Source organism: Muntiacus reevesi, chromosome 2 (assembly GCF_963930625.1).
Source record: "Muntiacus reevesi chromosome 2, mMunRee1.1, whole genome shotgun sequence".
NCBI lineage: Eukaryota > Metazoa > Chordata > Mammalia > Artiodactyla > Cervidae > Muntiacus > Muntiacus reevesi.
In genome coordinates, this window is record NC_089250.1 from 257,702,525 (window position 1) to 257,716,588 (window position 14,064).

The window sequence follows — 14,064 nt, forward strand, 5'->3', positions numbered from 1 at the left end:
TGTGATTGTCCTTGTAGGGGCCCTGGGAGTGGTGAGAGCCTCCTGTTACACTTTAGGTCCCGCTGTGGTAGGAGGGGCAGACGACCCATTTTCTGGGGCCACAGACACCGACGTGACCTGGAATTCCCAAGCAGCTTTGCACCATCAGGATCCAGTGTGGGGGCTCCAAGGACAGACTGGTGGTCTGGCTCTATCCTACCTCTGATACTTAGCGGGCATGTCACCTGGAGCAGTTCAACCTCTCTGAGCTTCAGTTTCCTCTGCAATGAGCATAAGAGTAGCACCAGTCAGGGACTTGCCTGGTGGTCCAGTGGCTAAGACTCCGTGCTTCCACTGCAGAGGGTGCAGGTTTGAGCACAGGTCAGGGAACGAAGATTCTACATGCCTCACAGAGTGGCCAAGAAAAACAAAGAATAGCACCGGTCTTTCAGGATGGTTAGAAGTGAGTTTCCTCGAACTTTAGCTGCATCAGAATCTCCTGGAGGACTCTTAAAAAGCAGAATGCTGGACCCCACCCTCAGTTTGAGACTCAGCCCACCTGCCATGAGTCTGCTGAGGTCTTGCACTGCCAACAAGTTCCCAGGTGAGGCTCATGATGATTGTCCAGGGACCTCACTTTGAGAACCACTCTATAAGGATTCAAGGAATTAATAAAGGTGGCTACTTGAAACAGGGTCTGCACAGAGTAAATATTCAATAAAGGTTACTATTATGGAAGAAGAAAAATCAGGGGGGAAAAAAAGTAAGTCATATAGTGAGGACCAAGTATGTACCAGGCTCTGTGCCAAGGTCTGAAGTATTAGTCGCTCAGTTGTGCCTGACTCTGCAACCCCAGGGTGTAGCCCACCAGGGTCCTCTGTCCATTGGATTTCCCAGGCAAGAATACTGGAGTGGGTTGCCATTTCCTTTTCCAGGGGATCTTCCTGACCCAGGGATCAAACCCCCGTCTCATGCATTGCCGTCTGAGTCACCAGCAAACCCAAACGTTCATTTAATTCTCAGTTACACCATGAGATGGAGACAAATAGTTACATGCCTGGCACCACTCAGCAGAGAGGCAAGGCCTAGCCCCTGGTGTCTCCACCTTCAGATAAAAGGCCCCCTTCAGGGGGCCACACCAGAAGTTGAGGCCGCTGGGCCTTATCTTACCAATTCAGAAATGAGCCTAGAGGCAAAACGTCTGGTCCAGATAGAACCCAGATCTGTCTCACTCATCACCAGAACATCACCATCATGTTCTGGTTACAGAGTGAATGAGGAAGGGTAAAAAGAGACCTCTGACAGGTCACAGGCTGTAAGAATCTTAATTGATGGTTTGGGGCAGAGGACTGAAGAAGGGGCTGGATGGGGCAGGATGGAGCACAAGTGGTGGACCACAAGTGGTAAACGACAGAGCCAGCTTCTCCTATCCTCTAGCTAGCGATTGAGGCAAATTAACCATCCTGTGCCTCAGTTTCTCACACCTGTAAAATGGGCATAATGGTAACACCCATCTTGTAGGAAGAATTAAATGAGTTAATAGTAAGGTGCTTAGAATGGCACCAAGCCCATAGTAGGTGCTCAGCGAACATCAGCTTGCAGGTGCCCCTGTGTGGTGCCTAAGACCTGTCCTCACTGTGCCTCTGCCTGCCACCCCTGACAGGAGGGACCGGAACAGCAAGAGAGTTAATTTTTGCAGGAGAATTTCACAGCCCAGGAAGTGCTGGCACAAAGGCCCAGACCACAAAGGTGTCTGGTGTCCCTCGCGTGGTGTCCCTGGCTTCCTCTCCCTCTGCCCCGGGCCAGCCCCACCCTTGATTCCTCTTGCCTGGCAAAGTTGGGCTGGGGAGATTCTGGAACTTCACCCTATCTAGAACTGGAGGTCAGGACCTGAAGAGCAACCGTCAGCCAAAAGCCCCCACTGTGGTCCCGAAAGAGCCCCTACCCTCATCCTTTTCATTTAGCAGACAAGTCACCTGCCATTCAGGCAAGATTCCAGACCCATCTGAGGCCGGCTGTGTGACCCTAGGCAAGGGAATGGCCCTCTCCCAGCCTCAGTTTCCCAGTTCGTAAAATGCAGATTAATAACAGAACTTGCTACATACATGCTTGTGGAGATAGAAGTGGACCCAGCATATAGCAGGGCTCTAGCACTGGTAGTTATTTATTCACTTGACAAATATTTATTGAGCACCTGCAAGGTGACAAAGGGCTTCCCTGGTGGCTCAGATGGTAAAGAATCTTCCTGCAGTGCAAGAGACCTGGGTTCAATCCCTGGGTTGGGAAGAGCCCCTGGAGAAGGGAATGGCAAACCACTCCAGTATTCTTGCCTGGGAAATCCCATGGACAGAGGGGTCTGGCGGGCTACAGTCCATGGGGTCACAAAGAGTCGGACACGACTGAGCGGCTAACACAGCGCTACAAGGTGCGCAGATGAAGGTGCTGGAGACGCAGTGGTGCACGGGACAGTGTTCTCACCTTGGGGGAGCTTGTTTTCCAGGGTTGGAAGGGCAAGAGGTGAATGGAGGAACCATATAAAGAAGAGTATAATGTCAGGTAGTGACAACTGCTGTGAGGAAAAAAAAAAACTGGTAAAGGAGGTCAAGTAAGGGACGGTGGAGGCAGTTTGTCCTGAGTGGACAGAGGGCCTGATGAAGGTGATGTCAGAGCCAAGGGCTGCAGGAGGAGAGGAAGTCAGCCCTGGGGTCACCTAGGGGAAGAGGGGTCCAAGCAGAGGTGAGGAAGGACCAAGGCTCTGCGGTGGGAATGAGCTTGGTGTGTTGGAAACAGCACGGGCCTGGACGGCAGCGAGCGGGGAGGGGGGCGGGGAGGGGGAGGGCAGGGGGGGGGAGGAGTGGAAGATGACGTCAGAGACAAAGAGGGTAGCGGGGTCACGTAGGGTCCTCTTCTAGAAACGTGGCGCCTCTAGTACCCAGAGCAGAGCAGCCTCTAAGGTTTGGATCCAGGGTGTCCCTCCTGCTTGGGAGGGGTCTGGAGTATTATGGGTAGCCCCAGCCTGACACCCCCCAAGCCCACTTGGGTACCAACACAGTGACCTCCAGGCCCGAGTGCCCGGGGTCCGAGCGGGAGGTCACCAGGAGGTTCCTGGCAGGTTCCCCTGGAGATTCCAGGGGGGTGACCTCCATAATTTAAAGTCCGGAGCCCTGCGCTCAAACCGCCCTCCAAACCCTCTTGTGACTCCGAGGGGGTGGGGGGGGTCACCTTTCCCAGACTCCGCACCTGGGGGTCCCCGGAGTCTGGAGGGGTCCCACGCCCAGACCACGCGCCCCACGCCCGAAGCCGCGGTCCCTGCGCCACCACCGGGAAAGGCCGGTGCGGCGGGCGCCTCCCGGGCCGCTGCGGCAAAGGCTGGGCAGCCGCGCCCTCCCCCCGCGGTGATTCATCCCGCCCCCTCCCTCTCCCTCCTCCCTGCCGTGGCCGCCGCCGCCGCCGTCGCTGCAGTGCGCAGGAGACCGCGGCCCGCGCCCTAGCGCGCCCGAGCCGGAGCCGGGCCGGGGTCCGCGCACCTGGCGGATGTGGCCGGCTGCGCGCGCCAACGCAGCAGCCCGAGCAGCGGCCGCCGCCCGCGCGGCGGGGATGCCCGGACGCCGGGCCCCGGGGCTGGGCCCCCGGCGGTAACCGGAGCGGGGGGGCCGCGCCCCCCCTCCCCCCTCGCCGGTCCCAGAGCCGCAGCTGCTGCGCCCGCGCGCTCCCGGGGACATTCTAACCGCCGCCGGGTCCCGCCGCCTCTCGCCCCGCTATTAATACCGGCGGCCCGGGAGGGGGGCGCAGCGTGCGCAGCGCAGTCATGGGGACGCTGCTGGCCTTCGTGGTCGGCGCCGCACTGGGTGAGTGCGCGGGGGGCGCGCGCGGCGGGGGCACCGCCGGCACACTGGCCGGGCGGCGGGATTCGCGCTCGGGACTCCGGGCCGCGGGCGAGGGCCGTCCCCAGCCCATCCCCCGGCCCGGCTAAGTCCGCTTCAGAAGTTGTGCGCGCGGGGAGCGGGGCTCGGGAGGGCGCAGAGGTGCGGGTGGGCGCGAGCGGGCGAGGGCCGGGCTGGCACTGCTCGGCGGCTGCGGGCGCCCAGCCGGGGCGAGGAAACGCGGAGTCAGCTGCTCCCGGAGAGCCCCGCAGGCTGCAATGTGACACCTACAGCCGCGGGAGGTGGGAGGGGGGAGGCGGCGCCCGGAGATTGGGACCGAGACAGAGAGAGAGAGAGAGGGAGAGGAGAGGCAGGAGAGATAGAAACGGAAGGGAAGGAGCGGCGAGAGACACAGAAGTTCTCCTGAGTGCTCCGCTGGGAGACTGGGGAGCTGGAAAGTGAGGGGGGAGACAGAAAGAAGGGTGCAGAGTATGCCAGAGAGTTAGGGATCTGAGCGGTGGAGAGAGAAAAACTCGAGCGAGGCAGGAAGAGACAGAGACACAGGTAGACACAGGGAGAGATGGAATTTTAAAAGGACAGGGAAAAGTGCAGGGAGAGATGGAGAAGCCAGGAGAGGATGTCTGAGCCTGAGACAAGGACACTGAAGTGGGGCCTTCAGAGAGACCCCTGAGAGATAAAGAGGGGGCGACAAAGACTCAGGCGCTCAGGGAGATGGAAAGAGCAGAGGAGGAGGGCAGAAAACCCCGATTAATAGGGGGAAGAATGGGGGGCAAAGCAGAAGCCTCCGAGCTGGAAAGACAGCACGAGCTAGTGAGCAGGAAGGAGGAGGCAGGTAAGAATGAGGATGAGGGACTCAAAGGGACTGGAATCTGCTGGGGATGCGAAGGCCCTGTGGCGGGAAAGAGCTCAGAGAGTTTTGAGAAGCTGATGGGGGTGGGACTGGCTTCAGGAAGTGAGGAGCCTGGGAGCAGGGGTGACTGAGGCAGGAGAAGATAGGAGGGGGTGGACGGCGGGAACTTGTGGGAGTGGGGAGCAGGGCTGGAGTGTTTTTCTGCACTGGATCCCGTGCCCACCTCCTTCTCTGAGGCCTTGGCTTCTCCCAACCCATTTAGGGCTGGTTGGTTTTAGAGAGCAATCAATTCTGGTAGAACTGACACTGCCACCTTGAATTTCTAACGCTGCTGGAGTTCTGGTCCCACCACCTAGACACTGCAGTACCTTGGACAAGTGGCCTCCTGAGAAAGGGGAACTTGGGTAGCACAGACTCTAAGTTACTGACCACAGTAACTGCCCTGTTGACTGGGGGCATTCAGTGTACCGTGGGCTTCCCTAGTGGCTCAGACAGTGAAGAATCCACCTGCAATGCAGGAGACCGGGCTTCGATCTCTGGGTCAGGAAGAGCCCCTGGAGGAGGGCATGGCTACCCACTCCAGTATTTTTGCCTGGAGAATTCCATGGACAGAGGAGCCTGGTGGGCAACAGTCCATGGGGTTGCAAACAGTCGGAGACGGCTGAGCACACACACACTGTATCAGGTCCCCTGCAGCCTTGTCTGCCTTGAAACCTGCCCAGCCTCCTCCAGAAGAAAGACGATCGTTTCCCTCACTATTCACAGGGGCAATCAGAGAGGATGAGGGACTCGCCAAGGGCACGTAGCTGGTGGCAGGGCCAAGCTCCGAGCCTGGTTCTGGCCATTCCTGATTGTAGTCAAGGGGCACCAGATGGCTTCCAAGGGGCCTGAGAGCTGTCAGCCAGTGAGCCTGGCATTGCCAAGGGTGATGGGTGCCCCGGCTCGACCTGAGCCCACTGTCCCTGCAGTGTCCTCAGCCTGGGGGGGCTGCGTGGAGGTGGACTCGGAGACCGAGGCCGTGTACGGGATGACCTTCAAAATCCTGTGCATCTCCTGCAAGCGCCGCAGTGAGACCACCGCCGAGACCTTCACCGAGTGGACTTTCCGCCAGAAGGGCACAGAGGAGTTTGTCAAGGTGGGTGGGCTCCTGGCACAGGAGGGTGGGCATCTATGTGGGAGCTAGTGACGGGGAGCAGGGTTCCGGTTGGGGTTGCGAGTTTGTCTGCACCCAGGTGCCATTTCTGATGACCTGGATCCACATGCCAGGTCCACCAGGACTGGCTGGTGACCTTGGGCAAGCCGTTGAACCTCTCTGAACCTTCATTGCCTCCTCTGTAAAGAAGGGGGAGCGGGTAGCCTCCAACTCTGAGATTGGTGTGAGGACTGAGTTCCTGCACCTGGCACACGGTTGTCACAAAATATACGTCATCAGAATTATTTCGTACCAGCAAAAACTGCCGCAGATGGTTATCGTGGAAGGAAACAGAACTTTCTGACCTCCTTTTCGCCCTCTGTGTGTTTTGAATTGCGTAGGAGGGGGTTCCATAAACTTTTTGAGGGCCTGCCGGAGAATTGGAGTCTACAGCAGCACCCTGCCTGGGGAGTGTGTCTGGGGGCCGGGCAGGATGGTAGAGAATGAAGACCAGGAAGGCTGAATGGGGGCTGCGGAGGATGGCCAGGGAACACGTGCAGCGGCGTGTGTGTGTCAGGGCGAGGGACAGGTCTCGGCGGGGCGGGGGTGACTGGTGGTGACCCCGTGCCCACTGCCCCCAGATCCTGCGCTATGAGAACGAGGTGCTGCAACTGGAAGAGGATGAGCGCTTTGAGGGCCGCGTGGTGTGGAACGGCAGCCGGGGCACCAAGGACCTGCAAGACCTGTCCATCTTCATCACCAACGTCACCTACAACCACTCGGGCGACTACGAGTGCCACGTGTACCGCCTGCTCTTCTTCGACAACTATGAGCACAACACCAGCGTCGTCAAAAAGATCCACCTTGAGGTGGTGGACAAAGGTGAGGCAGGCCCCCGGGCAGCCAGATGGAGGGACCAGATGGCGGGAGCGGGGAGGATGGACGGGCTGGCTCAGCGCCTGGGCAGCGGGGGGTGGAGGCAACACCTCCCGCCTGGACTCCAGCTCCGGCCCCCGCTTCCCTTCAGCCACGGAGAGGTCACGGCGGGCCTGTCCCACGGAAGTGCTGAGTGCAGAGCTGAGCTCTGCCTCCTGCGCTGTGAACCCCGGCGGGTGCCTCTCTCTCTCTGAGCCTGAGTATCGTCCTGTAGGAATCAGGGAGATAATAGTGTCTCTCTCTCGGTGTGTCGTTGGAGCCATTCTGATATCTTGGGGAGGTGGTGAGGATGGAATGAGATGCTGGGTGTCTGAGGCTGATGTGTCTGTCATAGCAGAGCCTCGGCACACAGGGGCCATGGTCGTGGTGCTTCTGATTGTCAACAGCCTTAGTCCTGCCCCCCTGTATCACCTGGGGCAGGAAATCAGTGGTGTCACCTGTGGCGGGGCTCCTCAAATTCTACCATGTGCGGTCGTGCTGTTGTTTGGATCTTGACTCAACAGATCCGTGTTGGGCCCAGGATTCTGTCTCAGATGAGGCCAAGGCTGCAGGTCTGGGGCCACGCTGAGCAGCAAAGATCTAAGGTGTGTTTTGAACCATTTTTCATCATTTCGGCTTCAACTGCTTTGGACTCCTTCCCTGAACCATCTTCTGATTGGGTGTAAATTGGAATTCTCCAGGGCCTCAGGGACCATTGGCCTAGAGAGTCAGGGAGATATCCCAGACCTTGGGCTTGGCAGCTGAGTCCCGAGGGGCCGTCAGCACACATGCACCATCACGGCCGACGTGCATTGGTGCACCCCTTCCCCAAGACGGGGGCTGGCCTTGTTGTCCTGTATGAAGTCCCTCACTGAATCCTCCCACCCACCACCTGGTGGCTCAGACGGTAAAATATCTGCCTGCCAGTGCAGGAGGTGCAGGTTCGATCCCTGGGTCAGGAAGATCCCCTGGAGAAGGAAATGGCAACCCACTCCAATATTCTTGCCTGGGAAATTCCACGAACAGAGGAGCCTCACAGGCCACAGTCCACAGGGTCGCAAAGAGTTGGACATAACTTAGCAACGAAAAAACAACCCACCTTCTGGCGTAGAGGCTCTTCTTATCCCCATTTCGCAGATGGGGAAACCGAGGCTCAGGGAGGTAAGATTATAAGGCCAAGGTCACAGAGCTGCGACCTGGATATGAACCCAGCCAAACCTGTGTGATTGTTGTTTTTATTCTTGACATGATTCACTATACTCTGCTGTCAGCCAGAGCCTGTGGGTTCCTGTTGGTAATTAGCATTTTTACGTGTATTAGCAAAGTGATCTAGCAGAATTCAATTCAGGAGATATGTCTGAGTGCCTCTGTGGTGTAGGTCACGATGCTGGGTGGGTGGCCACCCACAGACGTCGATGATGTAGCCCTGCCCTGGTGAGTTGGGCGACGGTGGAGGAGTTGTGAAAAAGACACCCCCAAATACTGTGGCTTCAGAAAGTCTGGGTCAGTCCTGTCTCCCAAATCTGTGCTCAGGTGAAGGGTCAGGGGGTAGGAAGTTTCCTGGATGGCCTTTGGGCACCCAGGTACTTTCCATCTTGTGGCTCGGCCCTTGCTCATGATGCTGTCTTCCCCAGCATGGTGGAGTCTGGGCTCAGGCACGCCTGGGTCCCAGAAGAGCCTCTCTCTTTTTTTTTTTTTTTTAACATTATCTACCACGTTATACTGCTTCCCAGTATATGTGGGAGGCTTATATTTATGTAATGCAGGACTTATATTTAGTTGGGCTTGCCAGGTGGCGCTAGTAGTAAAGAACCCGCTTGCCAATGCAGGAGACATAAGAGACTCCGGTTGCATCCCTGGGTTGGGAAGATCCCCTGGAGAGGGGAATAACAGCACTCTCCAGTATTCTTGTCTGGGATATCCCATGGACAGAGAGCCTGGTGGACTACAGCCCATAGGGTCACAAAGAGTTGGACACGACTGAAGTGACTTAGCACGCATGAACTTATATTTATGTAATATAGGAGTGTTTCTATTATCTTCCCAGAGCCTGTATTTTTTGCACCATCCATCATACCCCAGTGTTTTTTAATCCACCATGTTATAATACTGCTTTTTTAACCGTACCCACTGTGATATAGTATGTTATGCTATACTATATGCTATAGTGTTTTCACGTTACCAAACACCAAACATAACAACAGTATTTTTTTAATTGTAATCCATCATCCCAGAGTATTTTTAATATAATCCACCATATTATCATTTTTTAATCCTTAGCCACCATGCTATATGTTCTAAAATATTATCAGTCATGTCATAGTATTTAAAATTTTTTTATTTTTTAATAATTAATATTATTAAATACTAATAAATGGATGTATTCAGCATCCGTGCTCATTTTGTAGTATTTTTAACATTATGTGTCACTCTAGGGCGTTTCATTCCCCATGGTATCATTGTATTGTTAGCATCAGTAGTCATTGTTTCTTCTTTATCATAAGCCACTGTCTTACTGCCATTTCAACATTACCTATCAGTTGGTATTGCCTCCTGGTCAATGACCCCTCAGTAATGAACTGAGTCGTTTCCAAAGCGGGGAGCAGTGGGTGCTGGAGATGAGGCCTTCACTGAGTTGGGAGGGGTGCAGAAGATGGTAGGAAGCATCTGGGTGTCTCCCACCAGGAGTGGGGCTGGCATCCGGGGACAGAAAGGCTTGTTCTGTCTGGACACACCCAGTAAGAGGGGAGCAGGTGTGGAGGTGCAGTGGTGACTGAGGCTGGCAAGACATCCGGCCCGCAGGCTGGGGCTTCAGATCTGCCCCTGGAGGCAGACAGGTGAAGCTTTGAAGAAATCAAAGACCCCCTCGGAGGAACTGCCTCTGCTCCCGGCTCTGTCTCAGTTTCTCCTCTGTGAAGCGGGGGCGACGACAGCCCCGCCTCCTGAACATCTGTGGGTTGATGGAGACTGCCCTGGACATACCATGGCCATTTCCAAGTCTCTCTTTGGCTGTGGAAGCTTTTAGCAGTAGATAAGAGCTCAGACCCTACAGTCAGTCCCACTTGGAGTTGACTCCTGGCTCTGAGTGCAATCCTGGCTGTGCATCCTTGCCTGGCACTTTCTCCTCTCTGAAGTGAAATGAAAGTTGCTCAGTCGTGTCTGACTGCGACACCGTGGACTGTAGCGCGCTATGCTCCTCTGTTTGTGAAATTCTCCAGACAAGAATACTGGAGTGGGTAGCCAGTCACAGGCCATTCACAGGGGATCTTCCGACCCAGGGATTGAGCCCAAGTCTCCGCATTGCAGGCAGATTCTTTACCGTCTGAGCCACCAGGGAAGTCCTCAGTAAACTTGTCCTGCAGATGGCCTAGAGAGCCGTGCCTGTCAACGTCCTAATCTGATTGGGAGAGCAGGATACCAGTTTACTTAAATCCGTTTGGTTGGTGAGTTCCAGGAGCAGGGGTGAGAATTCTGATGACTGAGTTTTATCCATGCTTGCTTGTATGTGTGTTCAAGTCATGTCTGACTCTGTGTGACCCCATGGACTGTAGCCCAACCACCAGGCTCTTCTGTCCGTGGAATTTCCCAGACAAGAATGCTAGAGTGGGTTGCCATTTCCTGCTCCAGTGAATCTTCCCAACCCAGGGACTGAACCCACATCTCTTGAGTCTCCTGCACTGGGAGGCAGATTCTTTACCACTGAGCTTTATCCAACATGTATTCAACTCTGTGCTTCTGGAGGTCAGCTGACATGGGAAGCCTGGACTCTCTGTATCCTTGGGGTTGTTTCAGAGTCAGGGAGATGCTCAGATGAAAAACTCAGGACAGAGCCGGGGCGAGAGCATGCTTTCACCGCAGGAGACGCATTCAGGGTATCTCTGGAGTGAAAGAACAAGCGAACAAACGGATGAGGTGTGGAGTCCTGTCCCCAGCTCCTCCTGCCGGGAAGCAGGGGAGAGGCATCAGGCCCTGCACCCCCCTCCCTGTGGCCCAGAAAGCCTCGGTACCATCTGCCTCGGGTGGAGCAGCAGAAAGCGCCCACTCCCAGGGGAGGAGGAAATGGCAACTCGCTCCAGTGTTCTTGCCTGGAAAATCCCATGGACGGAGGAGCCTGGCGAGCTACAGTTCATAGGGTTGCAAAGAGTCGGACATGACTAAGCAACTGAGCACACACCTAGGGGAGGAAGACCATGTGGGAACAGCGGGGAAAATGAGGTCCCGGCCATCCAGGAGGAGGGGCTGGGGATGCGGGGTGGACACCTGCGAAATCCGGCCGAGGATGCCACCGTGGGCTTGCGTTCTGGTCCCCCGGCTGAGCATGCCCCTTTCACAGTTTAAATTTAGGCTCCATGAAAGGAAGCTGACATTGGCAAGAGCCAGGCCCGTGGAAAGGAGAGAGGGCTTCCGGAAAACGTCAGTGAATAGCCAGCGCTTAGGCAGTGCTGACTGTGGGCACATCCACGCATGTTACAGATGTTAACTCATTTCCTCTTCCCAGCAACCCTGTGAGACGGCATGAGTATTATCATCCTTATTTTACAGCAGGGGAATAGAGGCCCAGAGAGGTGGAGTCATTTGCCTGTGGTCACACAGCAGAGGCAGAGATAAGATTTGGACCCTGACAGTCTGGCCCCAGAGCCCTGCTATTAACTACTGTGCTGTATCGCCCCAATAATAACAGTGATGATATTAATAATAGTAAACATGTATCAAGTGCTCTCTATATAGCAAGCAGTATTCTAAGGGTTTTAAAGGTTTATTTAATTCTCACAACACTCCCATGAAGGAGATACTGTGATTATCAACTTTTTACAGGTGGGGAAATTGAGACCCAGAGAGGCTGAGTCACTTGCCCAAGGTCACACAGCTGGCCAGTGGCAGAGCCAGGATTTGAACCTGGGCCTTCTCATTTCAGAGCTTCAGCTCTGGGGCACCTACAATCACCTGTATGACACGGAGGCGCCCTCGAGTTACACAGGGAGACAGGTTCAGGGCAATCTGAAAGCCCTTCCAAGGCCGATTATTAAGAATCACAGGAACAATGATGCCTCTGGGGGAGAGCATGGCCTCACTTGCCGACAAGGCCCAGGGAGGTCAAGCCACTTGCCCAGGCTTGCACAGCAAACTCAGGACACACTCAGGCTGCCACCTGACCCTGCCTGGCCCCCGCAGCCAACAGAGACATGGCGTCCATCGTGTCCGAGATCATGATGTACGTGCTCATCGTGGTGTTGACCATCTGGCTCGTGGCAGAGATGGTTTACTGCTACAAGAAGATCGCCGCTGCCACGGAGGCTGCCGCACAAGAGAATGCGTGAGTGGGGTCCTGAGGAGGGGGAAACGGCCCAGGACGCCTCGTGCTTCCCGGAGGGGAGCATGGGCTGAGTGGGGAGGCGGGTGGGGAAGTGACCCAGACACCATCTGCCAGGTCCTCCCCAGAGGGGACCGTTTGGTGCCAGAGATGGGATGAGGCTGCGATTGGGTCCCCTCCGCTCCCTGCTCAGACTCTTAGCCCCCACTTCTGCTAGGATCCCAAGCTCAGGCCTGGCATCCTCTGCCCCAGAGATACACGGCTCCAGGCCCTAGCCCTTTTTATCTGCCAGGACCCAGAAGTCTGAGCCCCCTACTCGCTGCTCCCTCAGACTCAGACTCCAGGCCCTCAGCCCCTTTCACCCCAGGACCCCGGAGTCTAGACCCCCAGAACCCCTCCTCCCTCACATTCAGGACTCCAGACCTCCAGCCTGGGCTCCTCTTGGATCCCGAGGATCCAGCCTGCCGCCTCCTCTTCCCTCTGGCCCCTGTGCCCCTGGGGACAGAGACCTCAACCCTCCTCGGTCTCCACGGGGGGAGTGGGCCGAACTGACGATGGGGTCGCTGGACACGTGGCCTTTGCCCCCACAGCTCGGAATACTTGGCCATCACCTCAGAAAGCAAAGAGAACTGTACGGGTGTCCAGGTGGCCGAATAACCCCGGTAAGGTGGGCGGGCAGGCGGGCAGGCGGGCAGGGGCTGGAGGGCCCGGGAGGTGCCAGCTGTCAGCCGTGAGGCTCCTCAGGCCCTGTCTCTCCCCTTTCAGGCCCTGGGCTCCGCCTCAAGGAAGAGCCAGCCCTAACGGGGGAACATCCAGGCGAGGCCTGCCCCCGCTGGGGGTTGGCCATTCCTGGGCCTCCACAAGCCTCAGAGTCCTGCCAACGGAGCCTCCAGGGTGGGAGGGGGCAGGGGGCTCGGCTCACACCCCTAATCCAGCCTTCTTCCTCCTGCCCCATCACCCACCCACGCCATGCATGATGGCTAAAGCAATACTACCGCTGCCCCTACCCCTGCTTCTGCTGCCTGTTTTGGGGGGGTGGCGGTGAGGTGGGGGCAGCGGCTCCGCACCCCTCCTTCTTGCTGATTTGCACACACTGGCCGCTTCGGACATGCACTAACCGGGGCCCAGTGCCTCCCTGCCTCCTCCCCGCCCAGTGGGGCTTGTGATGGCTGGAACGGTTCGGGGCAGGGGGTTCCTGGACCCCCCACCACCTGCCTCTGACCCCTGATGCCATTTCCCTCCCTGCTTCCTCCGGCTGGACCTGGGGTCTCCTCTCCCTGCAACGCGCTCTCACCCCACCCCAACCCACCCTCTCTCACCAGCCTTGGATTGTGGCCACTTAGAAAGGGGTCCATTCAGCCTCGTCTCTCTTTACACAAGTAGTTTTGTTCATGAAATAAAGATTCTTGGACTTGATTCAGTCTCTCTCGTGAGCCCAGTCCCTTCTACACCCCCTCCAAATCTGAGAGAGCCCCCTGGTGTTTCTAGGGACCCGCCCTCCTGGGCAGGTGACAGGGCCTCTGTGCACGCGTTCTGAGTGGGGGGGGGGGGCAGGGAAGGATGGAGAAGGACAGACGGGGGCCACATCTCAGGCTCAACACCTGCCTGAGGTCTCAGCGGGTGCAGCCACTTGATACTTGATTACTGTTGGGGTTTAGGGAGTGATTAGCTCAGCAGGGACCAGGAGTTTCGAGGGAGCCAGCCTGGAGCGGAGGAAGCGGACTGGTAGTGGAGGTGGGGGGTGATCAGGGAAGGAATGGAGGGGGAGGAAGAGGCACCGGGGGCCCTGCACCGGCAGGTCCCCCAGGTGAGGCCGTGGCTCTGGGTGCAGGGGTGCGTGGGGCCAGCGGCTGGGTCTGATGGCTTAGGGGCGGCCTGTCTGGGGTGAGCAGCTGTGGCCTGACTGAGTCTGGGTGGCGGCTGTCCACAGGTAGTGACCCTGTGTGTCTGGGTGTTTATCCGGCCCTGGGGTCTGACGTCGATTGACTCCTGG

The 14,064-nt window shown here is 56.8% G+C and overlaps 1 protein-coding gene across 2 annotated transcripts; it reads left to right on the top strand.

The window, feature by feature from the left end:
* Positions 1-3,423: 3,423 nt before the first annotated feature.
* Positions 3,424-13,487, top strand: SCN1B (sodium voltage-gated channel beta subunit 1). Of its 2 annotated transcripts, none has more exons than XM_065925968.1 (6): positions 3,424-3,827; positions 5,682-5,848; positions 6,487-6,727; positions 11,933-12,074; positions 12,662-12,733; positions 12,837-13,487. In XM_065925968.1, exons 1-5 carry the CDS (start codon positions 3,788-3,790, stop codon positions 12,726-12,728), a joined length of 657 nt encoding a protein of 218 aa, XP_065782040.1. In that variant the 5' UTR covers positions 3,424-3,787; the 3' UTR covers positions 12,729-12,733; positions 12,837-13,487. The 2 variants fall into 2 exon arrangements, with proteins under 2 accessions (XP_065782040.1, XP_065782039.1); XM_065925967.1 differs by lacking the exon at positions 3,424-3,827 and adding an exon at positions 4,282-4,695.
* The last annotated feature ends 577 nt before the right edge of the window (positions 13,488-14,064 follow it).

Bases quoted from the DNA above. Each gene is read 5' to 3' on its own strand.
- SCN1B (XM_065925967.1), top strand. From the start codon at position 4,575: ATGGAAAGAGCAGAGGAGGAGGGCAGAAAACCCCGATTAATAGGGGGA. The intron at 6,728-11,932 runs GTGAGGCAGGCC...TGGCCCCCGCAG, and splicing joins CCTTGAGGTGGTGGACAAAG to CCAACAGAGACATGGCGTCC. The intron at 12,075-12,661 runs GTGAGTGGGGTC...TTGCCCCCACAG, and splicing joins GCTGCCGCACAAGAGAATGC to CTCGGAATACTTGGCCATCA.